Consider the following 25,970-nt stretch of genomic DNA (forward strand, 5'->3'; position numbering starts at 1 on the left):
AGGACAATTACAATTCTTTCAAGAGGGGGTATGTCACAAATTGATGACGTGGCATGACCACTGGACAAGCAAATGATGTGGCACGCTTTACGGCAATAGTACGGATGCCCGGAATTCGCGTTGACATGCCACGTGGACCACCCATATGGATTTCCGCTTTCCGCACTGACATGCTGACGTGGCATACTGTACGGAATTCCGAAAATTACGCTAGCTGTTTTTGGCAGATTTTGGAGCCAGTTGCTTTTCAATTTAACTGCTCTTGGGGCTCTACTTTTGGCATCCCTTGTGAGAATGAAAGGAGCCCAAGGGCCTCACTCTTCAGAGCATCTGGACACAGAGTCTAAGAGTTGAGGACCCGCGGGAGTTGTACTTTGCTCAAAGATTAATACAAAAAGAAATACTGAAAGGGACACCAGTCCTTGGGGCCAATCTGTCTTGGTACGGAACTACGTCGGGCCGTGTCGTCTGAATTGAACTGTGAAGTGTTTTAAGTGAATCTCTCTCTCTCTCTCTCTCTCTCTCGTGTCGCAACAACTTCTAGACTTGGGGTGCCCAAGTCTGTTACATAGTGTATCTTCCTTGGACATCCTCAAATGATTCCCAACGGAGATCACATCACATTCGTATTCTTGAGTGAGCCATGAGGAAGTACACACTCTTTTGAGCTAAAGCCACTTTGTTGGTGCCTCCCTCCATAGAAGAAGGATAGACCACCAAGTCTAAGCGCTCTCCTTGAGGTAGGATGCCACCCTCCGCACTTTGGGAGTATGCTATATCGAACTGTTGAATAAAAGCGAGGTCTCTGTGGGTATCCTTGAAGCCAGAAAAAAGTTTCAAACTTTATTGCTTGCCCACCCTTCTTAAATTTTTTGGGTTTCTTCTTCCTATCCTCCACAAAATCATACTGATCGGCTCGGGAAAATTGCTTTGCAAACATCGGCTCACCAGACTCTGAATTGTCCGAGGAAGAGGAATCCTCGCCTGAACCGTCAAAGTACTTTCTAGATCTTCTATGGGATCCACTCTTATTTGCATTCTTTTTGCCCCTGCTGTCTCTGGATCTTTCACCTCTTCCGACTCTTTCTTCCCTCCTCACTGGACTCAGAGGTCAGAGCTAAGAAGATGAGGACCATCACGAAACGGGCACCACATGCCAACAGAAAAGAACAGACTAAACAGACTTTTCGCACTTCAATAACAACTGAACTGAAAGAGAGAGAGAGAGAGAGAGAGAGAGAGAGAGAGAGAGAGAGAGAGAGAGAGAGAGAGAGAGAGAGCACACGACACAGAGTATTTCTTTATATTGCTTCAACTGAGTACAATGCCGGTACTCCAATCCCTGTACCTTCGCACTGAAGCATACTCGAGAATGAGCCCTTTGCACATATTTAAAGGCCTTGGCCTCAAAAGCAGTTACATGAAAAGCAATAAACTCAAAAGCATCTGGTCCAAAAACGCTGCACCCAAAAGGCTGCCAATGCGTTTTACCAAAAATCGGTTTAGGCTGCCACGTCAACACAGTCAGCGTAAATTGTAGAATTCCGTATTGGCTATCACGTGGCACTATCAATGCAAATCACCGGCGTGCGTACAGCTACCACGTCATTATCCTCTACGCAGGTGAGTTGGAGCGTGTGTGTGCTGGTCCCTTTACTTTACGCCCCATCGGACAGGAACCATAAGTTAGTTCAAACTTCTTCTGCTGCTTTTGCTTCTTTACTTAGGGTTTAGGCTCCTCGGCCGAGATCTAAAGCTTGGCTCCGTTCTTCAGTGACTTGACACGTCAGCAGTTTGTGACAAGGACGAACTCGAATCATTCTCAAATCTAACTCGTTTCTTGGCCTTCTTTGCATTTTCAAAAGTAGATTTCCGACCCAAGTAGCCTAGATGGTCTACTGCTCGACTTTGCTTTCTGGGAACTTCTTGGTCTTCATGAGTCTGCTGACTCGTCGCTCTACTGCTGCTTCAAACTCATCCTCTGAAACACCTTTTGGCAGTAGATCTAGGTGTAGTTGGCTTCTTCATTGCCGACTTCAGAGGTGATTTGATGACGGAACGCCATCTGGAATGCATCTCGTCAAGCCTGCGGGTGCTTGGCGAAAAATTTCGCAAACTGTGGATCTTTGGAGTACAGAAGCATCTGTTGGGCACAAGCGTCAATCTGTTGTTGCTGCTACATCTCTATCCTTTGATACTCTGTAGGAGGAGATGGTCTGTACTGCTCTGAATCTTCAGAAGATGGACGATGTCCATTAAAATCTTCATTGTTCTCGTCCGGTCGGGTTGGTCGGTCACTATACTTTCCACCAACAGGATCCGTCAACTAAATCCATGTGTGTTGTGTGTAAAGAGATCGAATCCTTTGTAGAAGGAGAATCGACTAAGCTCTAATACCATTGTAACACACTTGGGACACTCCATGTCGAGAATCTACCACCACACACACACACTAGAAAACTGAAAGAAGTGAACAAAACTGAGAGAGAGAGAGAGAGAGAGAGAGAGAGAGAGAGAGAGAGAGAGAGAGAGAGAGAGAGAAATGAAATGTTATATTAACGTCTTCAAAAGGCCAAAGTGACCTATGAGACCAGAAAGTTGCAATGTGGTGGATCTGATACAAAGTCAGAGTAACAAGATGACAAAATGACAAAATAAAATACTATGGAATCCTAAACTGCTAGGTGTGAAGTAAGCAGCTAGCTGGGATAGCTAGATCACAAGGGATCCAGCATCGATCGCTAGCGGATCTCATCAATCTCCTCCATGGTAAGTAGTCTGACCGGGCGTTGTGCATGTCGGGCCAAAGTGATCCGAATCCTCTGATGCAACCTCCGTCAATGCTGTGTAGTCCTTCGGAGTCGTGGGCGTCTGGATCTCCCCAGCTCGGTTGCTCGGTCGATCAGTGTGCCTCTAGTATGAGGCGACGAGCTCTGCTGTGGTAGTAGCTCCTCCGGGTGCCCAGTGGCAGCTCTGAAGAAGTCTGAGATCTGTCTCTAAGACTGGCTAGCCTCTCCTCTCATCAAGCTCTCTCTGTGTCTACGCAGCTCGAGCAAAAACAAACCCAGGCATCTCTAATCCTCGTACCGCATGACTCTAGAGAGTGGTCCAAAGCCCTCTTTGAACAAACAATGGAAGCGGCCTCGTATCTCGTAGTAGACGGGGCAGTGGCATGTGTAGTGCAACTGTCTCAAGCTCGATGTCACACAGGGGGCATGTCCTGACCTCTGCTGGTACTCCGCTGCATCTCCCAGTCTCGATCCGCAACTGGTGTGAAGATGTGCGTATCTGGCCAATAGCACATCGTATCCCATGAGACAAGTGGGTGTCCATGTATCTGGGCCTCGTCACAAAACCATCCTCCGTAAGCTAGAGAAGATGCTCTCTGTAGAAAGCCATCTTCGTGCCCAGCTCCTGTGTTGGCTATATCCATGTCCTCCTGGTGTCTAGCTCAGTCAGGTCCTGGCGGATGAGCCTGGTGATCTCGGACTGTGTAAGAGTCAGAGAGGGTGCATCCAATGAGTACTGGAAGGGAGGCAATCTGTCTATGCTGAACCCATGCGCTTGAAACCATGATGTCATCTTCCCATACCAGCATGCTGTATCTCCCTGCATCGCTAACTGTCGAGAGGACTCAAGTGCAAGGCGGGCATATCTGTCTCTGGGAAGTTCCCACATGCGGTGTATGAAGGAGACAGTCTGGTGAGCGCCTCAACCACTAGTTGGGAGGCAGCTAGCTCTGCTCGCACAATAGCACGTGGTACTGAAGCCTTAGCTCTAATGAGCCGTGAGATCATAGAGATCAGAGGCTTCTCCATGTTCCCCCATCCATCAGTGCGGCCTGTCCTCCTGTGATGATCCAATGAAGGTCCCCAAATCTCAGCTCCATAAAGCAATGCAGAAGCCACCAAAGTGTCAAAGAGCCAGAGCTTCACTCGAGGCTCCTGAAACTCAACCTGTGAACACCTCCTTTCCAATCTACCCAATGTTGCATGGGCTCTGGTCAATCTAGTCTTTGCTGCCCTCCTCAATGAAAATGCTGGCCCACTAAAAACCACTCCAAGGTAAGTGTAAGCATCTGTATACTCCAGTGTCTCCTGGCCGTATGTGAATGCGGGCGCTGACCTCCTGATTCACTGTGGGGTGGTATTAAATACCATGACCTTGGTTTTACCAAGGTTGACGGACAAACCACTTTCCTGGGCAAACCTATGCAAAGCATCCAAGTGACGCTGCATCCCCTCCGGAGAGTCGGAGATCAACACAATATCATCAGAGAGAGAGAGAGAGAGAGAGAGAGAGAGAGAGAGAGAGAGAGAGAGACGTCACGGCACGGCGAAGTTTTGCGCCCAAAGAGATTGGCCCCAAAGACTGGCGCCCCTCGTCTCAGCAATGCTTCCAAGCTTATCTGCCTTAGACTGCGGCCCTAGCATTATATTTATAGGCCCTGGGCCTTCCACAGGTAGTGTACATGAAAAGCTTCAAATCTGAAAGCACATGGGTCCCAAAAGCTGCCAGCGCAAATCGTGGAATTTCCATACAGGTGCCACGTCAGCATCGGGAATCGCGAAAATCCATATGCCCGCCATGTCAGCAGCACAAATTGTGGGGGTCCATACAGCCACCACGTCATCAGCCTATTACCCATATTTCTATGGCCTTTGTCCCTTTGGGCCCCATCAGGCAGGACCCATACGTTAGGACAACTTATAAAATTGGGCGTCCTTTCATTCTGGCCTCTCGGTTGGTTCTGCAAGTTGTCACAACTTCTTCTGCATCTTTCAGCGGGTGTCCTTTAGGTCATGCAAACATCATCACTTTGTGACATCCCCCCCCCCCCCCCCCCCCCTCTCTGGTTCTGCCTCTGCGAGCCGCTGGCCTTATCTGTCAATTTTTTCGCTTTGTTTCTGTTTGCTATCAATGGTTTTTCCTTTTGTTTCTGTGTTTTTACATTGCCATGTTTTCTAAATTTTGTGAGAGCGGGTGAGTTTTCTTTTCTGTTATTCTCTTGGTTTCATGTTGTGTGTTGTTTCTTTTTGCTGTTCTTTACCGTCCTGTAAGAGGCATGGCCATAGAAGTGGTGTGGGTGGTTTGTTTTTGGTTGGGTTGGGAGGGGTTAAGCCTCGTCTGCTACTCTTGCCCTGACATTCCCAATACCTCTTGCAGATTGCAATGGCCATAGCTCTGGATTGCTGCCAGAGATGATGGAAGGCTTCTCTCTCCTCTGGTGCTCTGGATCTTTGATGCAGGACTGCTTTAGGGTGGACATGCAACCTTCTGTTGGAGTCTGCACCACTTGGTCTTTGATTTGGAGTCTGCTTTTGCTGATTCTCCAGTGCTTCTACAGTCTTTACTTGCTCCCTTGTCTCCAAACTTTGGATGTATATCTCTATCGTTATTCCTTGGATCATTGGGGGCAGTTTTTCCCCTAAGGTTTTGCTATCCTATTATTCCCCAGGGATTTATTCCTTGGATCACTAGTAAGGTTTCGCAATTCTATTATTCCCCAGGAATTTTTTCTCTACCAGCCTCTGTAATGCCTGCAGGCTTTGTGCCATGACTTCAGGCATTGTGACCTTATGGAAGAGGCACGCGCGGGGAGGGGGGGGTTTGTAGTACTAGTAAAAGAATATAGTAATTTATGTAGATATATCTTAAAAGAAGACAAAGAAAATTCAGAAGGCATCCCAAAACCTGATGTTCAGTGAGAGAAGCTGTTAATGCTGGGTAAACACAATAGTTAACAAGCAATGTTTTCCAGCAGCTATAAGCTGTCCAAACATCAAACTGACTGGCAGAGGCGGTGTCCCTCGATGAGTGCCATAATGAATGGCCCCAAACATGATAACAACATACCTTGAATATGCGCTTGCGACTTTGAGCACTTGTGACAAGATTACCCCAGTGCTTGTCTTGCATCAATGTAGAAGCAGAGCCAACAACCTGCCAAACCTCTAATTCAACAAATACCACTAGTTTGCCAAAACTGGTTTTAGAACAACATAGGAACAAGAGGCACACCAGCATAGAAGATCGTGCTCTTGTCAAGCCAACGTTCATTCGTCGAAAATCTGAAACAAAGCCAATCCCCTTGCCACTATTGGCTCTTACACAAGAAAAAATGGCCACGTCTTTCTCTCTGCCCTGTGTTTATTAAGACTCGATTTTAAAGGTGCTTTGGTAGGCTTCTCAAACAGCTTGACTGGAGTTAAATCCACATTTTTGAAAAAAGAAACCTTGAGACTACTAATGAGCTGGTCTGCACCTGAAAACCATCCACTGTGTTAACATCCACTACATGTGCACCTTCCGCACCAAGAACATCTCGAAACCGTTGCCGAAAGAGCTTCACTTGTTGCTTGTAAGGAGAGATGACTGCAACATCAGGACCACCCTTCAACTGCGGAAATCTTGCAACCAAGTGCCGATAAAGCACTAGGACAAACTCAACTTCTTCATTGTTTACCCAGGAACCACTGCCAGGTGGTTGTGTTTCTTCACCATCAATGTCAAAAAAAGAAAAAGGTCCAAAACAACGATGGATGTGCCAAGGGCGCTTTGTTTGAGTTTCTACATTGTTCCCATCTTCCAAGGCTTCACCATAGAATTCTTCAGACGGAAACTTGCGTATCTGCACAAAAATTATTCACGAAGAGTAAAGTAACAACCAGCTTTACTAAGGACAGAACCCTTCTCAACAGATCACAAAGTTTCACTGAAAATGCATCTTGATAGCAAGTTCCAAAAACTGTCAGAAAGAATATCTCATCAAGCATGTGCACCTGTGGATGCATTCGGTACTGTGTTTTCAACATTTGGACAGGATACCCAGCCTGCTGAAACCGTTTAAACAAACTCATAGAGTAGCTGCATAAGAAAATGGGGTCTTGAATCTACAGGAAGATAGTTTAAAGAATGCAGAATCAAAAGTTTCCTTCACTCACCCATGTTGAATAGCAACTGTTGACAGCACCGTTGCTGGTAGCTGTAGTGGATCTCCAACCTAGTAATCAGCACAGTTAATATTAGAGTCCTGGGTTAGCATGTTAGTACAATTTTCATCCTAGTTCAGAAAGAAAACAGAATCGACTGACATGGAAGGGTAGGATCATGCCAGAAACACTTGCTTGCATCCATGAGCAAGAGGAACCAGCGTTGAGGGCTCTACCTAAAAACCAGAAAGGGAATGGCACTATTCAATCATAGACCAAGAAGACAAACTATCATATTCCAACTACGTGTGCAAAATGCACTGACTCATTGACAACTTAAATTTTCCTGGAAATGAAAATAGTATGTATACTTCACATCACACAAAATACTTACTGCCTGTGCAGCCTCGTCAATGACAACCACATCAAACCCCCTATTCATTCGGTGAAAAACACCAGATCCACTGAAGCTTAAAGTTGAACAAACCTACAAATATGCACATTGTTTTCCATTACTAAACCAGAAATCCAAATGTTTGTTTATACCATGAAATTGGACTTTGTGGCCACCATGAACTGAACGAAAGCAATCAGATACTGACAATGGCCGCCTCACTCAAAATTGCAAGCCTCATACGTTCCCTTTCCATTCCTGCATTCCCCGCACGAGGCCCAGCGGAGGCAACACCGTGATCCATGCTGCTCAACCTTTGCTCAACCTGTGTTGAATCAACCTTGCTGATAAATAGGCGCAAAGCAGCGGGCAGTGCCAAAATACAAGCTTTTAGCACAAATATAGTACCAAATAATCCATTGAAACTGACTGAACAGAATGGTGAGGGTTCACTCCAATGCGAACAATGCTCGGAATAAAAGGCTGGCCCATTTCATCCCGCAAACCTGATTCATCAAACTGTCAAATTACATAATTGAACGAAAAGATTTACTTTTCTTTTTCGGGGGGCGGGGGGGGGGTATATGGGGATCGGAACTATTACATTCTGCTACAAAGAGTCAACTGTCAAATGAAGACCTGTGATCAGAACATTTTACCAGAATTCATCAACCGCAGTACAATTTCATCCAAAGCTGAATTCGAGGGGGCACAGACAAGCACATGAACCCGATGCTTTCGTTTTGCACTCACAAGTTCAGGTCTCTGAAATGTTTAAAACATCAATGCATTTGAAAGGCTACAAAATGTTCTACTTGTTTTAGATTTGAAAAAGTACAGAAACTTACAAAATCATTGTTTGTTGTGGGGAAAAAACCAGCGTCTCCATTAGAGGGCATTGCAAGGTCCCTAGGGTTTCCAACCTTCCCAAGCCATGGAGATGCTTTCAACCAATGAGTTAGCCTGTGGTTCCATAATACAAGGCATTTTGAGGGCAATCTGACTGAGCTTTTGGTTTCCTTGAATTATGAAAGACAATAGGCAGCACAAACTGAACCCTTACTTCTTGTCTATTGAAAGATCCTCTCTGATGTGTAGTTGCTGCTCACCACTCCTGCATGGACCCCCAATGAACCCTAATAGGCAAAGGGAAAGCGTATTGCCAAAAAAAAAGAGCGATACTCTAAATTGAACCCATACTTTGAGGGAGGCCGTGTAGGGGTGGCATGTAGCACTACACTTAAAAGACCAAGAATAGTCTGAGTTTTTCCCGTACCAGGGGGTCCCTATACACCAAAAAATCAGAGAAGAATTGACATATGCACTGATAAGCTCCTGCCCTTGAACCATCTTGACAGTTAAACCGTAAAGACAAGGGGCATATTCCAACAGAATTAAAACTGAACTCTCTAGTTTGAAAGACTCTATAATCAATCCACAAGGCACGAAACAAGTAAAGAGGCGAGCCTTGAGACAAATGAAAAGAGCTCTTGAGTTTTGAAAATCAGACTGATCAAGAGAGAAAAGTGGGTGAGCAGTCCATTAATGGTAAAGGATGAAAGCTTGAACAGGGTCACCCTGTTCTTTGTAAGATGCATTATGGCACGGGAAGGGCCAAGAACCAGCTATTCACACCATAATACAATTCATAACATATGTGTGATCCAACAAAGAAGAAGTACCTGTATGAGAACTATTGGACTACGTGTGAGGCCTGCCTGCATTACAAAAAAAATGTATACAAAAATGCAACTCAGATTTGATATGCTTCAACTCTCAAAATAGCCAGATAAAAGAGCACAGGTTAGTATGATACTGACCTTTATTGCCCGAATCTGAGAGTCATTATGGTTCTCCTCAAGGAATCCTAGCAGCGTAGGAGGAACAGTAGAATCACTTGAATCATTAAGGGAAACCTTACTTTGTCCAGTCAAAATAACATCTGCGAAGGGAAGCTGACTCATGGATTGCAGTGCAGTATACTCCCGCACAATCGTTGACAGATTGCTTACCTGTAATTTTCAAAAAAAATCAGAGTGATATGGGTTTTAAGAAACAGAAGTTTGAGAAGATCATTAAATGCATGGATTTACAATAATTCCTATAATTTATGACTATGCTAATATTCTTGCAATAGATTGACACACTTTCATTCAAATGGCTAGGCCCAGGTATTGCTTAACCTATGGTCTAGCTCTTGAGATGTAAAAGCATTTTACTGACCATAATGGCACATAAACTCCTAGTCCCCTACATTATCAAATCAATTGTTCAATATTCTCTCACTTTGGCTGAGCAGAATCATGACAGATCCAAATATTGATACCAAGCAATGACCCACTTGAGATCATAAGTACGAGGAATGGCCATTTTCATTCGTTCCCCATTCCCATTCCAACTTCCCGTTCCGAATATATATATACCTAGATGAATCCAGGATAAGCCCAAATTCCCCGTTCCGTGTTTCAGACGTGAGTATCCATAACAGCGAATGGCATTTCATGCCCATTGCCATTCCCCGTTCCACTATGGATTAGATAATTGTAAGATTAAAGAGAGAGAAAGAGAAGATCTTTCAAGGATTCTTGGAGGTGGGCAAGGTGGCGATACATTTGGTGGCGTCAAATAGTTTGGATGAAGGGGGGGTGTCTTGGCAGACGGCTCTCAATTGGTGGATCTATTCTTGAGACCTTTGGTTTGGACATTCATAAAAAAAGCTCGAAAAGGAGAAACCAGCCTTTGATTGTGGTGAAGTGCAAGCTACATAGAGGAAAGGCACCATTGAGTGTGACGAAAAGCAGCCCTTGTGTTAGTGCACTAGCCTCGAAGTTTGCAGAAGCGAAATCCTCAAAGTGCACGACCCCAAATCTCAAAGCGTGTGTCAAATGACTTATGCACAAATGTGCACATGCATACACATTAGTTTTAGGGTATCGTGACTTGGGAACTAGACCAACACGTTACAATTATCTTTTAACTACATGCTAGTGTTGTCGAATAACCAAGTGTAATAACACCCATCAAACATGTGTACAAACCATGCCAAAGGGTTCGGGGATGCAAAAAACCCATCTAAGACTTGTCCGGACATGCAAGTCTTGCGAACATGCTCACAAAGTAGCCAATACAAAATCCCAATCATCTATTAGTTTTGTAAATCATCTAGTCGTGGCAACGATGCCATTTGGGTTGTGGTTGATAGACTCAAAAAAAATGGCAAAGTTTATACCAACAAAGTTAACAATAAAAAGCATGAGTTGACAGTGACAGTTTTATTCATTGATCGGTTTTATAAGCTGTACGGTTTACCAAAGGATATTGTCAGTGATCTGCATACCAAGTTCACTAGAAGATTTTGGCGAGATGTATTTGCCCACCTTCAGACAGAGTTGAGTATGTCATCCTCTGATCATCCTAAGCAAACGGCCAAAATGAATCAATGAATTAGACGTTGGAAAACACGTTGAGAGTTTCTCTCTCTCATAGATAGCTTGATTGGGAAGGTTACCCTCCGCAATTAGAGTTTGCCTATAATAGTAGCAAGTGTTTTGCTACTGGATTTAGCCCATTCATGTTGAAGTATGGATTTGAGCCTAAATCCCCTATTGCTTTTCTATTGGCTTAGAGAAAGTCAAAGATTGCCAAGCTCGTGACTTCTTGTATGATATGCAAGAAATGCTCGAATTTGCCAAGGATAGTAGTGTAAGGACGACTCATGATTGAGTTACTACTTATACTAATCAAAAGAGATCTCCAAGGACTCCACTCAAAGATTAGTCCACCCATTGCATGAACCGATGAGCGCTATCAATGTTTTCAAACATTGAAACACCTAGTGACATCGGCACCGATGTTATAGATAGTGCATCCAAACAAGCCCTTTGTGGTGGAAACGGATGCCCACCATTACGCAATAGCTGTTGTTCTCTATCAAGACGGCGGACCTGTCGCATTTGAACGTCACAAGCTCACAAACATGCAACCTCGCTCCTCCACACAAGAGAAGGGATTGTTGGCATCCATCCATGCTTTGAAAATTTGGCGTCATTATTGTTAGAGTTCAAATTCATGTTCGGTGGTAGCCTAAATATCTCCCTAGAGCAAATTAGGGAGTTGGCACATTTTTGTGGCGGTGCCCGGCCGTACTTGAGTTGGACGTACCAGTTCACGACGGTACACTTCACTATGTTGCTCACCCAGTAGGCTGGCATGAGGCGGGACCCCCGTTCCTAGGGTTTCCCAAGGTCAGAGTCACGAGACTTCTGCAGTTCTGCTACTAAATATGTGTCCCAAGTCACTTTCAGTGAGTTTACATATTTATTATCATTTTAGGCCATTTTTTGGGATCGTGGGGTTTTTGTTGCACGTAGGGCAAATCATAGATTTCCCTATAGATGCAAAACCCTCCATTGTACTTTTGGCATATGTTGTACATTGCAGAGACCAGCCTTTTGCTCTCTCTCTCTCTCTCTCTCTCTCTCTCTCTCTCTCTCTCTCTCTCTCTCTCTCTCTCTCTCTGCATTGGCTAGATCAATATCCTTTATACGCAGTGTATGGGACCTCCCCAGAGACAAATACGCTCCGCTAGCCTTGGAGTCATCCCGACAGCTAGCATTGCAGGGTGACACAGCATGTTGGTATGGGCAAACGACATCATGGTTTCAGGCTGAGTCAGCATGGATAGTGTCACGTGAGACGGGCACCACGTGCCAGCAGAAAAGAACAGATTGAACAGACTTTTAGCACTTCAAATAACAATTGAACGAAGAGAGAGAGAGACGACACAGGGAGTAGCAAAGTTCCACCTAGAGAGTATTGGCCCCAAACCTTGGCGCCCCTTTCGGTATTTCTTTATAATACTTGAACTCGGTACAATGCCGCTACTCGCGCTCTGCACCTTCTCACTGAAGTGTGCCAGAGACTGAGCCGTCTGCTCATTTAAAGGCCCTTGGCCTATGAAAAGCATTTTACATGAAAAGCTATAAACTCAAAAGCAACTGGTCCAAAAAGCTGCCAACGCAAAAGGAGGAAATCCGTACAAACTGCGACATCATCAGTCAGCGCAAAACGCGAAAATCCGTACAAGTTCCACGTCAGCATGTCAGCGTAAAATCCAGAAACCCGTACAGGTTGCCACGTCAACAGTCAGCACAAAAATTTGGCATGTATGTACAACTGCCACATCATCAGCTTTTACTCCTTTCTTTTCTTGCGGATCTGCTTCTAGTTCCTTGGACCCCATCGAAAAAGCTTGTACAAACATCTTTTGCTACTTCTGCTGCTACTTTTTAGGGTTTAGGCCTCTCAGCCGAGATCTGCAGGTTGGCTCCGTTCTTCAATGGCTTGACACGTCAATAATTTGTAACATCCCAACCTCTTGAAAGAAAGTAATCCTCCGCAATGACAACATATCTGCAAAATAAGTCAAGTTAGCTTAAAAATTTCCGAATGACATTCCGAGGGACAATCAGTTTGTTCATTCCAAATCGGAGCTCTTGATTTCTTGGGTCGTTGGTTTCCCAAAAGAATCTCATCGAATAAGGAGTCTCATTCTGTCACAAGACGAGCACCACGTGCCAATAGAAAAGAACAGACTGAGTAGACTTTTAGCACTTCAATAACAATTGAATTGAGAGATAGAGAGAGACGACACACGACACGGAGTGGCGGAATTCTACCCCAAAGAGTATTGGCCCCAAACCTTGGCGCCCCTTTCGGTATTTCTTTATATTGCATCAACACAGTACAAGCCGGTACTCCAAACTCTGCACCTTCTCCAGGAAGCATACCAGAGAATGAGTCCATGGCCTCATATTTAAAGGCCCTAGACCCCAAAAGCAGTTTACATGAAAAGCCTTCAAACTCAAAAGCATCTTGGTCCAAAAGCAATGCCAAAAAGCTGTCAGCGTGAATCTCGGAATTCCATACAACTGCCACGTCAACAGTCAACGCAAAACGTGAAAATCCGTACAGTCTGCCACGTCATCATGTAAGCGCAATTTCCGGATTTTCCGTACGGCTACCACGTCATCAGCTGCTACGCAAGTCTTTCTCTATGTGTGTCGGTCCTGCTTTATTTTAATCCTTTATGTCACTTGGGCCCCATCGGACGGGGTCCCATAAGTTGGTAGGACTTCTATCAAGAGTTCCGATCTGGACGAAAGGAGAAGCTAACTCCTTGATCAAAAAAGCCTAAAGGAAAAGCTAACTCCTTAACAAAAAGAGCAAACTGAATGTCCCTCGGAATGACCCTCGGAAAATTTTTCTTGAGCTAACTTGAGTTGTTTTGCAGATATGCTGTAATCACAAACGATTTTTCAAGAAGGAGAGATGTCACAAACTGATGACAGGTCAAAGCCCTGAAGAAGGGAGCCAACTTGCAAATGTGGGCCGAGGGGCCTAAACCCTAAGTGAAGAGGCAGAGCAACAGGAAATAAAGCAGGACTCACACACACACACTCACGCAAAGCTAATGACGTGGCAACTGTACGGCAGATTTTCGAAAATTGCGTTGGCATGATGACGTGGCAGGTTGTACGGATTTCCGCGTTTTGTGTTGGCTGATGACATGGCAAGCTATACGGATTTTCGTAAATTACGCTAACAGCTTTTGGCATTGCTTTTTGGACCAGAAGCTTTTGAGTTTTGGAGGCTTTTCACTGTAATTGCTTTTCAGGCCAAGGGCCTTTAAATATGAGGTTAGGGCTCATTCTCTTGCATGCTTCCTAGAGAAGGTGCAAAGTCTCGAGTACCGGCTTGTACTGTGTTGATGCAATATAAAGAAATACCGAAAGGGGCGCCAAGGTTTGGGGCCAATACTCTTTGGGGTGGAATTCCGCCACTCAGTGTCGCGTGTCGTCTCTCTCTCTCTCTCAGTTGAGTTGTTATTGAAGTGCTAAAGGTCTGTTCAATCTGTTCTTTTCTATTGGCACGTGGTGCCCGTCTTGTGACAGCATGCCAGAGAGTGAGCCCATGGCCTTATATTTAAAGGCCCTAGGCCCCAAAAGCAATTTACATGAAAGGCCTTCAAACTCAAAAGCATCTAGTCCAAAAAGAAATGCCAAAAAGCTGCCAGCCTAAATCACGGAATTCCGTACAACTACCATGTCAGCAGTCAACGCAAAACGCGGAAATCCGTACAGTCTACCACGTCATTATGTCAGCACAATTTCCGGATTTTCTGTACATGTGCCACGTCATCAGATGCTACGCAAGTCTTTCTCTATGTGTGTGGGTCCTGCTTTATTTTAATCCATTGTCACTTGGGCCCCATCGTACGAGGTTCCATAAGTTGGTAGGACTTTTTCTTTTGTTGCTTGTTCTTCTTTGGGTTTAGGCCCCTCGACCGTGATCTGAAGGTTGGCTCTGCTCTTTACTGACTTGACACGTCAACAGTTTATGACACGTATAGCTCCAAATCCTGTTTGAAGAAAGCATTTTGCATAAGCATCACCAATCCACATAAAGTTCTCTCTCCCTCTCTCTCTCTCTCTCTTTTGATGAAGGAGCCAAGCAACGAAACAGATTGAAAACTACTCAAAAAGCATCAAGAAATACCGAAAGGGGCACCAATTTCCGAGCCGTGTGTGTACTTAGGTGTTAATCCCCGTTACAGGTTACCTTTGCAAAGTACTTTGTGTGTGTCTAAAGTAAAGAATTTTGGGTGAAAGCCAACGCCTTCCGCCCTACGGGCCGGTTTCAAAGCGTCCACTGTATCCTTCTCAGTCATCCGAAGATGGTTCCAAGCAGTTCGTATGTCACGTTCATACTCTCGAGTCAGCCAAGAAGAAATAAAAAGCCTCTTGAATTTCAACCATTTAACTGGCGCAGTCTTGTTTAATAGAAGCGTAGACCACCAAGTTCGAGCATTCCCCTTGAAGTAAAAGGCAGCTCTCCGAATCTTAGAGTGCTCTGAGTAATGCCCTCCCGCGAAAGCGATGTCAAACTGCTATACAAAAGACATCTCTATAACCATAAAACGTGTCAAATTTAATTGACTGTCCACATTTCTTAAACTCTCGAACTTTCTTGCTTTTGTCTTCCACAAAGTCATACTGGTTGGCTTTGTAAAAATTCTTCTTCTTTGCATAAAACTTGTTGTCATCAGAGTCCGAACTGTCTGTAGACGAGTCCTTTGTAGAACTGTCGACCACGGGGCGAGATTTAGGCTTCTTCACCTTTTTCTTGCCCTTTCCGAAGTGTTGCTTTTTGCTTCACTTTTTGCCTTTTCTGTCTTCTTCGCTCAAGTAAGATGAGCTAGAAGAACTGTCAGAAGAAGAAGAAGAAGAAGAATTGGGTACTCCTTCAAATCGAACACGCTTCTTCTGCTTTCGTGCCTTTTCAAATGTAGACTGACGACCCAAATAACCCGGGAAGTCAATGCCATTCTTTTGCTTTTCGTCGTGCTTTTTAGCTTTGTTTGCGCGTCAAAAAGCTGAGCAATTCGTGCATCAACCACCTCTTCTAATTCTTTCTCTGTATACTTCTTGGGAGTAGGAGGTTTCTTGAGAGCGGGTGTGGTCTTCTGCCATTGCGTGTCCACCTCCTCGAAAGAAGTCTTGCTCATATATTTTGCCAATTTCTGGTCCTTGGCAAAATTATGCATCATCTTTGTTGCATCGCCGATCAATTGTCGACGCTCCATCTCTTGACGCTCCGCCTGAGTAGGCCGAGGCGGGCCATACTCGCGTGAATCTTCGTTGTGATCCCTTCCTGCATCTCCGGATGAAGAGGGAGTCGACTGATCTTTGCCTGAAGCCATAAGTGCGTGGAAAAAAAAGGGATCGAATTTTCCGTAGAAGAAAAATCGGTCGTGCTCTGATACCACTATAACAGACTTAGACACTCCAAGTAGAGAATCTACCACGACACCACAAATAATCACTTCAAACAGTTCACAGTTCACAATTGATTCGACACTGGCCCGGCGGAGTTCCGTGCCTAGAGATATTGGCCCCAAAGACTAGCGCCCCTTTCGGTATTTCTTTTTGTATTAATCTGTGTTCAAAGTACAGGAGTGCGGGCAGGCGCTCACACTCAGACTCTGCGTCCAGATGCTCTGAGTTATGAGGCCAACCCGCGTATTTAAAGGTTACAAAGGGATGCTAAAAGCAGAGCCCCCAAAAGGTTCAAAAGCTGTCCCAGAAGCTGAAAATTAAAAGCTTTGAAAATAAAGCAAAGGCTCTTTCTCTCTCTTGCTTATAAAATAAAGCAGGAGTTTTCTCTCTCTCAACTTGCATAGCCAGTAAAAGCCAATAAAACTCCACGCAAATCTGCCCTGCTTTTGCTGCCGCAAACTGCGCCGCTTTTTACGGCAGTGCCACGTCAACAGTACGGCAGCCTTTCCGGATTCTACGGGAGTGCCACGTCAGCAGGAGCATTTCCGGGAGTCCTTGTCTGGGGCTGCCCATGCGGGGAATGTCCATGCTTGTAGCCACGTCACCATTTTGTGACAACATTCTTCAAATCAAGCCAATCACGTATAGTCTCAATCTTGGCCGGGTCCATTTGTACTCCTGTTGCTGAGACGATGTGTCCCAAAAAGTGTATCTCCGGTAAGAAAAAATCACTCTTCTTGGCATTAATTACTAACTTGCGATCTTGCAATGCCTGAAAGACCAGTAGCAGATGGTGTCTATGTTCTGCCTCGTCCTTGGAGAAGACTATAATGTCATCAAAGAAAGTGCCAACAAAAGATATGTACTCTTTGAAAATCCTATCTATCGTTCGGTTGAAAGTCGCTGGAGCATTGGTAAGGCCAAAAGGCATCACCAAAAATTCATATAAACCGAAGCTCGTTCGAAAAGTAGTCTTGTAGACATCTCCCGGTGCGATTCGGATCTAATGATATCCGCTTTTCAAATCGATTCTGCTGAAACAAGAGGATCCCTATGGTCGGTCAAGAATATCATCGATCCTCAGAATCTAAAATCTGTTCTTGATGGTGATTTTGTTGAGAGTTCTATAATCAATACACATTCTCCAAGATTTGTCTTTCTTTAAAACCAACAACACCAGAGAGCAGTAGGGTGAAGTACTCGGCTGGATAAGACCCTTTTCCAAGAGGTCTTTCACTTGGTTCATAATCTCTTCATTCTGGGCTCGGCTAACACGGTAAGGTGGCCGGCTCGGTGGTGTGGTTCCAGGTATCACATCAATAGTATGATCCTCAGGTCGAGATGGTGGCAACTCGCCTGGCAGGCCCTCAGAAAAGCAATCGCATAAGTGTGGAGAAAATCTTGGCGTTCTTTATCAAGTTCATACATATTCGTTTTATGTTCATCATTTAACTCTTTCAAATAGATCAAGTAAACAAACAGACTGAATTTCATTAATTTGAAAACGGCCGAAGCCGATACAATAAGGACAGACCTAGCTCTTCAATTTCACATAAGTACAATTTTTCGGCCCTTTTCATTTGTCAAAGTCGCTTTCTTCGCCCAATAATCGACCACGGCGTTGTTCTTATGGTACCAAGGGACTCTAAGGAGAACGTCAGAACCTTCCAAGGGCATTATGTAAAAGTCCTCGTACCCCAAATACCCCTAACAATGCAACCGAAGTTTGCCAATGACAGTTGTAATGGTTGTCCCGTCCGACACCACTAGAACTGCCTCTGTTGGTGGTCCCATCCGAGCGGGTGTAATCTCGAGCCGCGCCGCCAATTCAAGTCAAATGAAGTTGGCCTTGGCTCCTCCAACAAAGAAAATCAGGGCTTCTTGATCTTTCACTTTACCCCAAGCTCGGCAAAGTTCTGAATCCTGCTTAGGTCAGTACCCATGCAATTTGGAACCAATCTGTTAGGTGCAGCGGAATGAATGTTGTACTTCTCAAGATTAGTGATCTTTACTGCTCAAGGTTCCTTTTAGTTCTTATGGAAAGAGAGAGCTTTCCGTCTTGTAGAGTGCTGTGGCCACGAACAAAGTGAGTGGATTGTACGTGCAAGTGGATGAGACTGAGAGAAAGAGAGAAAAGAGATACGACACCGAAAGGTTTGTAAAACCCTCTCCGAAGGCCCCACTCTCGTCGGCGAGAGTGGTCTAACTTGATTTCACAAATGCGTACAATGCAGATGCAATGGACTGATGCAATGGGACTATGTCGATGACGACGACGGTGATGACGACGGCGACTTGGGCTGAAATTTGGGCTCTTCTTGATGCTGTTTTCTTGGACTGTTCAAGGCTGAAAATGACTGTTTTGATCGGGTCGGATAGATGAGGGAAAAACGCTGCTGTACAAGGCTTTTGGCTGCGTTTCTGGCGAAACTTCCTTGCTGAAAAACGCTGGACAGCAGAGTGTGTTTGGCTGAAAACCGCAAGTTTATCAAGTGCTGAAGAAAACCTCTTACCGGCTATTAGGACTTGCTGCGATGCTGTGATGAAAACGCTGACTTGGCTGAGTTTGTCCTGGCGTTAGTACTTTGGAAAACGCTGATCTGATAAGGCAACAAAACGCTGGTCTTGGTCATTTGCTGGCGATCTCTAGTAGGGATGGAAAACGCTAGGGCAGTCCATGTGATGGCGATGGCTGATCTGGCAATGCCTGCGAGGGGGAGAGGCTCTGTGATGGAAAACGCTAAGCTTGATGGTTGGGCCTCGCCAAGGGAATGGGGAGGTTCTTGCTGAGAGGGAGGGAACACCTACTGCTTGGGGAAGCTTGTTGTGCTCTCTGCTCATCTGCCAATTTGTGCTAACTTGGGTTTGCTTATAAATTAACTTACCCAATTTGCCCTACTGACTACCCAACAAAAGTCACTTAATAAATAAGTGAAAAATGTCAAAAATAGGAAAAAATGGGATAAAGTCATCTGAAAAATCCCCAAACTGACTCTGATGGAATCTGATGGAAATGCTTATGCTTGTGCTTATGCAACCAGAGGATATGCACCTACACTGAGTGACTGGGCATGCACAGTCTACGAATAGACTCACAAAAGTTCCAGATTACTCCTAATCTAACTTGACTGGACTTGGACGGAAACCCTGTTATGGTGTAGCTTGTCCACGAACACATAGGGTTGGGATGTGTCACGTGACATCCCCTCCTTTTTAAAGTGAGGTATTGGTACCGAGCTGCATGGCTTCCTTATAGTCTGCCAACAACTCTGGATAATCCTTGAAGAACTCTTCGCCTATCCACACCGCTTCATGGGTTCCTCGATCTTTGAACTTCAAAAAATACTGTCGTACTTGTTTCTTTGAACCATGGAGAAACAGATGCAACAAGACTTGCTCCGGCTCCATGACCTCTGCTTCATCGATGATCTCCGGTTCTTCTTCTTCCGAAACGTCCTTTGGAGGTGTTCCCTGAAACACTTTCAACCAAGAAACATGGAAAACGTTGTGCATTGACCATGAGTTAGGCAACTTTAATTTCATTGAAACCTCATTAATCTTTTTGATGACTGGAAAAGGACCATACATACGAAAAGATAATTTAGGACATTTCTTTCCAACTTGCTTAAGATGCTGTTTCATAATCCGTGGATACACCCAATCTCCTTCCTTGATCGAGACCTCCTGACGATGCTTGTTAGCCTGTCGAGAATAAGATTCTTGAGCCTTGCTTAGCCGAAGCTTCACACTCTCAGAAATCTCATCCAATGACTAACTCTCAGCATTGGCATCAGGCATTTGACTGACCGAGCGAGTCAACAAGGACTAGAATCGGCGGCCAAAAGCTGCCTCATACGGAGTTCGACCAATAGCAGAAGAGAAGGAATCATTGAGAATAGACTGTACCAATGGGAGAAAGAGCTCCCATTGAGACTGTTGATCATGAACATAAGACTTCAACACATCAAAAGCTAACTGATTATAAATCGCCGTTTGACCATCTGACTGTGGATGAAAAGCGAATGAAAAATTCAACTTTGTGCCAAAATTTTCAAAAAGTGCATGCCAAAAGTTGGACGTAAACTTAACATCCCTATCTGAAACAATGGACTTTGGCAAACCACAGAGGGGGTACCAATGCTTTATGAACAATCGTGCAACATCCTGTGCAGTAACTGTGGCCTTACAAGGAATCAACATGTAGAATTTACTGAAACGATCAACAATAGTTAAACATTGAGTGTTCCTTGAATGCTGACTTGGTGGTAAGTTAGTCACAAAATCCATAGAGATATCCTGGAAAGGTCCCTCGGGAATAGGCAGCGGAAGCAAGAGGCCTTGCTGCTTACCCCGAGGAGCTTTCACTTTTTGACAAATAGTGCAATGTGTGACATAACTAAACACATCTTTTCGCATTTTAGGCCAATAGAAAAACCGTTCAATCTTTTCCAATGTGGTGTTCATACCCCTGTGTCCACCCGTGAGAGAGTCATGTGCATCATGCAATATGGCTTGCCTAAGAGAGGGCAACACACATAGACGCTGACGAAAAAATAACAATCCATCACGAATGAGATAGTTGCTGGGCCCTTGGGAAGCAAGAGCCTTCAACCAATACTTACCAAACTTCGAATCTACATACTGATTCTTCATGCTGTCAAAAGACTCACCCTGGATAGAAAATGTGGTTCTTGACTCAAGAGCCAAAATCTGTCCCTTGCGACTCAACGTATCTGCAACAGGGTTAGCTTTTCCAGGCACATACTCAATCAAACCACCAAATTGCTCAAAAAATTGTGACCACCGCGCTTGGCGATCACTCCAATGTGCACTAGGCATAGACTGGAGCCACTTGAGGGCTTGATGATCTATGCGCACTGTAAACTCTCTACCATACAAAAAATGCTTCCAATGCTTAAGAGAGTGAATGACAGACAAAAGTTCTTCATCATAAACTGAATAATTCTTTTTTGCACTATTGAGCTTCCGGCTAAGGAAAGCTACTGGGCGACCATGCTGCTGGAGCACAGCGCCTATGGCGACATTGCTCGCATCCATCCATACCTCAAAGGGGTCATCCCAAGAGGCAAGGATAAGACACGGTGCTTCTGTCACCGCAACCTTGAGAGCTGCGAAAGCCTCAATGGCTGCCTCGAGCAAGTCTACGCGCTGACAGCGAGTCTTTACCCCTTTCAAAACATCAGTCATAGGTGCAGCAATGCGTGCAAAATTCTCTATGTGCGAACTATATGCTTGACATAAACCAAGAAAAGAACGCACATCATATGCAGTTTTGGGCAAATCCCAATTACGAACCTGTTCCACCTTCGCGGGGTCTAGCTTGACGCCTTCTGCAGAAATGATATAACCCAAATAAGTGACTTCAGTAAGAAAAAATTCAGACTTCTTAGCTGCAATGTACACCTGACACTCATCCAAACGAGTTAATACCCTTTCGACATCTCTTTCATGTTGTTCCCACGATGCAAAAAAAATGAGAATATCATCCAAAAAGATGAACACACATACACCTACCATGTCGCCGAAACGACCTACCATCAGACGATTGAACGTACCCACAGCTCCTGTCAATCCAAAAGGCATAACAATATACTCCCATTGTCCTCGCTCGGTGCGAAAGGCGGTCTTGAAAATGTCGCCTTTGAATACCCGTACCTGATGGTATCCACTTTTGAGATCGACCTTGCTGAAAACCTTTGCCCCATTGAGCCTATTGAGGATATACTCAATGCGAGGCATCGGAAACTTGTTCTTGACGGTCATCTTGTTTAATGCCCTGTAATCAACACACAAACGAGACGAACCATCCTTCTTGCGAACGAACAAAATAGGGGCAGCAAAAGGACTTACACTAGGACGTATGAATCCTCTAGCCACCAACTCCGTGAGTTGTCGCTCTAACTCTTCCTCCTGTGACTTGTTTAAACGATAGGGAGTCTTACTGACAGGCTGTGCTCCCTCCATAAGCTCGATGCGATGATCCTCCGGCCGCTCCGGTGGAAGACGAGGTGGAAGATCATCCTGCAAAAAGAGATGTGTAAATTTCGTAAACAACTCCGAATACTTACCTGGAGCCTGAATGCTCTGGGAAACCGGGGCAGCATATATGAATGCCGCTTGTGCTCCTCGTCGTAATTCACGCTTTACCTGCACATGCGAGATGAGAGGCAAAGAATGCAAGCCCTCCTCAGCACGAATGATGAGGGGGGAATCTGTCTTGGCATGCAAAGTGAGAGTGAGAGCCTCCCAATCAACGAGAGGGTTCAGTTCACGAAACCACTTCATGCCCAAAATCATATCACATCCTGAGAGAGGAGACACAAGAAATTTCCGACTAAAAGAAGCTTCTGAACGGTAAACATCACACCAAGGCACTCCTTCGTGATGAGAGAGTCCATACCGGGAGCGAAGCGAGAAACCTCGATAGGAGATTTCTGACTAACCTCTAGGCGGGCTCTCTCAACAAGAGGGAGACTAATCACATCATGCATACTACCTGGATCAAACAATATGATAAAACGTTGTCCTTTTACATGACCATAACACTTCATGAGAGATTCATCAATGTGTGTGTCAGAGTCATGCGAAGATGAAGGTTGTGTTGTGACAGAGTTTGTGGTAGTTGCAGGTGCCTTTGGTTCTTTAGGTGCGACTGTCTTAGGACAGTTTTTCTTAATGTGACCCTTAATGTGACATTGAAAACATCTACCTTCTTTAGCATAAACAACTTGTTCTTCAGCTGTGATATATCCTCCTACAATTCCTTGAGAAGCTTTTTCATCAGGGGTTAGCTTAGGTTTTGCAGGTGCTTTAGCTTTACTCTTAGATTCATTGTTAGAGTTCTTTTCTGAGGAATTAGAGGAAGAAGGGCTAGAAGAATTACCATTCTTACCGTTCTTACCATTCTGTGTGTTCTGAGAAGTCTGCGGGGTTGCTTGAGAAGTCTTGTTTTCCTTAGGCTTTCCTTTGGTCTGTTTCATCTCGTGGGCGAGAGCAATGGCTACCGCTTTGTTGAGATCGGGTGGATCGAGTACTTCGACATCATACTTGATATACTCGTCCAATCCGTAAAGAAATGCCTCCTTGCGCTTCTTATCCGATTTGCGTAATCGAGTGCCGAGCTGCAAAACCCGATTAGAGAAAGCCATAACCGGCGTACCGTTTTGCTTGAGAGCTCGCCAATCGTCCTTTAGTCGTGCAAGGTACTGAGGTGGCATAAACCGCGCCTTGAGCTTGTCTTGGAAATCAGCCCAACTAAAAGAGAGGGGCGTGAGATCGTCGGCTTCCTCTAGGTGCGCGGTTAGCTGTGCCTCTTGCCAAGCTTGATACCAATTTATGGCATCACTGGCAAGATACATAGCTGCCGTCAAAACTTTGTTATTGCCTGTTTTGTTAGTTGTCGCAAAATAAGCATTAAATTGATGCAACCAAGAATGAATAACCGTAGCATCCATCTTACCGTCATACTTACTGAAAGTCAACTTCTCTGTGACTGGATTGTGTGAATCCGCCTCGTGGCTTGCGCCACTTGACGAACTCCCACGATGTTTGGGTGATTCGGCCTTCGAGGCTAGGACTTGCGAAATAAACTCTTGTTGACGAATCTCCCTTTGAGCTTCTCGCTCGACGTCCCTTTCTGCTTTGCGTTCTTTGCATTCAATGCGCTCGCGTTCGAGGGCAAGTGGCTGGTCTTCTTATCTTGCGGCAATTGCAATGCGCTCACATTCCTGAGCAAGGCGCTCACGTTCCTGAGCAAGTCGATGTTCTTCTTGTTGTGCAGCAAGTTTGTCACTTTGTTTTTCGCGCTTGCGGTCCTTGGCTTCTTGTGCATAGGTCTTTGCCGCTTGTTCTTCTTGTTGTCGTGTCATCATGTCCAACATTGACTTGACCATCATCTCCATAGAAGTGAGGACAACTCGTGGCGTAGATGGCGAAGGGGGAGGGTCGGAAAAATCTCCTGGTGGGGAAAATCCTTCGTCGCCTCTCTCATGCTCATCACCTGAATGCGAAGTATCCATGCCGCTTCGGGTGACGACCATGCACTGGGATCTTTGGTTCTTAAGTTCACGAGGAACTTGGGTTCTTGAGGTTCTTGAGTCTTGAGGGTCTTGGGTTCTTGGGTGTTCTTTCGCTTGCAAATCGCGTTGGAGAAGGATCTTCTTTTCACCCGAGTTCTACCCTTTTCTGCGGGCGCACCCCTCGGCGGCCTTGCGCTCACACCAAGGTTGCTTTTTCCCACCTCACGTTGATTGGCCAACCGCTAAGTGCACAGTCCGCTCTCAATGAGTGAAAAGAGACACAAGGGGAGGCTGGACAAGCCCTTCTTTCTTGGGATTCCTGTCACTCTTCAACAAAACACGATTAGGAATCGCCACGCCCAAGTAAACTTGGGTTCGTGCGACCTCAACAAGCAAAAAAAAAAAAAAATCTTGTGGTTCTTTCCTTGAGTAATGCAGAACACTTCCAAAGCTCTGATACCAATGTTAGGTGCAGCGGAATGAATGTTGTACTTCTCAAGATTAGTGATCTTTACTGCTCAAGGTTCCTTTTAGTTCTTATGGAAAGAGAGAGCTTTCCGTCTTGTAGAGTGTTGTGGTCATGAACAAAGTGAGTGGATTGTGCGTGCAAGTGGATGAGACTGAGAGAGAGAGAGAAAAGAGATACGACACCGAAAGGTTTGTAAAACCCTCCTCCGAAGGCCCCACTCTCGTCGACGAGAGTGGTCTAACTTGATTTCAAAAATGCGTACAATGCAGATGCAATGGGACTATGTCGATGACGACAGCGACTTGGGCTGAAATCTGGGCTCTTCTTGATGCTGTTTTCTTGGACTGTTCAAGGCTGAAAATGACTGTTTTGATCGGGTCGGATAGATGAGGGAAAAACACTGCTATACAAGGCTTTTGGCTGCGTTTCTGGCGAAACTTCCTTGCTGAAAAACGCTGGACAGCAGAGTGTGTTTGGCTGAAAACCGCAGGTTTATCAAGTGCTGAAGAAAACCTCTTACCGGCTATTAGGACTTGCTGCGATGCTGTGATGAAAACGCTGCCTTGGCTGAGTTTGTCCTGGCGTTAGTACTTTGGAAAACGCTGATCTGATAAGGCAACAAAACGCTGGTCTTGGTCATTTGCTGGCGATCTCTAGCAGGGATGGAAAACGCTAGGGCAGTTTATGTGATGGCGATGGCTGATCTGGTAATGCCTGCGAGGGGGAGAGGCTCTGTGATGGAAAACGCTAAGCTTGATGGTTGGCCTCGCCAAGGGAATGGGGAGGTTCTTGCTAAGAGGGAGGGAACACCTGCTGCTTGGGGAAGCCTGTTGTGCTCTTTGCTCATCTGCCAATTTGTGCTAACTTGGGTTTGCTTATAAATTAACTTACCCAATTTGCCCTACTGACTACCCAACAAAAGTCACTTAATAAATAAGTGAAAAGTGTCAAAAATAGGGAAAAATGGGATAAAGTCATCTGAAAAATCCCCAAACCGACTCTGATGGAATCTGAGGGAAATGCTTATGCTTGTGCTTATGCAACCAGAGGATATGCACCTACACTGAGTGACTGGGCATGCACGGTCTACGAATAGACTCACAAAAGTTCCAGATCACTCCTAATCTAACTTGACTGGACTTGGACGGAAACCCTATTATGGTGTAGCTTGTCCACGGACACATAGGGTTGGGATGTGTCACGTGACACAATCCTGCTTTCACCTTGCCTTTTCTGCCACGTTTTTCTGCTGCTCTCGAACTCTTTGGCTTGTCTTCATTATGTTCTTGATGTGCCTTT

General features: G+C 45.1%; 1 protein-coding gene across 1 annotated transcript in view; it reads right to left on the bottom strand.

Moving 5' to 3' along the window:
• The window catches only part of MAA3 (P-loop containing nucleoside triphosphate hydrolases superfamily protein), a 132,455-nt gene that overhangs the window by 74,228 nt on the left and 32,257 nt on the right, over positions 1-25,970 (bottom strand). The window contains exons 5-19 of the mRNA XM_086523941.1: positions 9,147-9,338; positions 9,009-9,044; positions 8,527-8,612; positions 8,390-8,440; positions 8,175-8,289; positions 7,986-8,091; positions 7,735-7,832; positions 7,535-7,651; positions 7,327-7,419; positions 7,115-7,168; positions 6,945-7,003; positions 6,783-6,867; positions 6,266-6,631; positions 6,022-6,144; positions 5,857-5,943 (exon numbers count right to left, since the gene is read on the bottom strand). Coding sequence (XP_086380067.1) covers positions 5,857-5,943; positions 6,022-6,144; positions 6,266-6,631; positions 6,783-6,867; positions 6,945-7,003; positions 7,115-7,168; positions 7,327-7,419; positions 7,535-7,651; positions 7,735-7,832; positions 7,986-8,091; positions 8,175-8,289; positions 8,390-8,440; positions 8,527-8,612; positions 9,009-9,044; positions 9,147-9,338 — 1,668 coding nt within the window. The remainder of the gene's footprint in view (positions 1-5,856; positions 5,944-6,021; positions 6,145-6,265; positions 6,632-6,782; positions 6,868-6,944; positions 7,004-7,114; positions 7,169-7,326; positions 7,420-7,534; positions 7,652-7,734; positions 7,833-7,985; positions 8,092-8,174; positions 8,290-8,389; positions 8,441-8,526; positions 8,613-9,008; positions 9,045-9,146; positions 9,339-25,970) is intronic.

This window comes from Adiantum capillus-veneris, chromosome 11, assembly GCF_014529385.1.
Source record: "Adiantum capillus-veneris isolate H3 chromosome 11, ASM1452938v2, whole genome shotgun sequence".
NCBI classification, from domain to species: Eukaryota; Viridiplantae; Streptophyta; class Polypodiopsida; order Polypodiales; family Pteridaceae; genus Adiantum; species Adiantum capillus-veneris.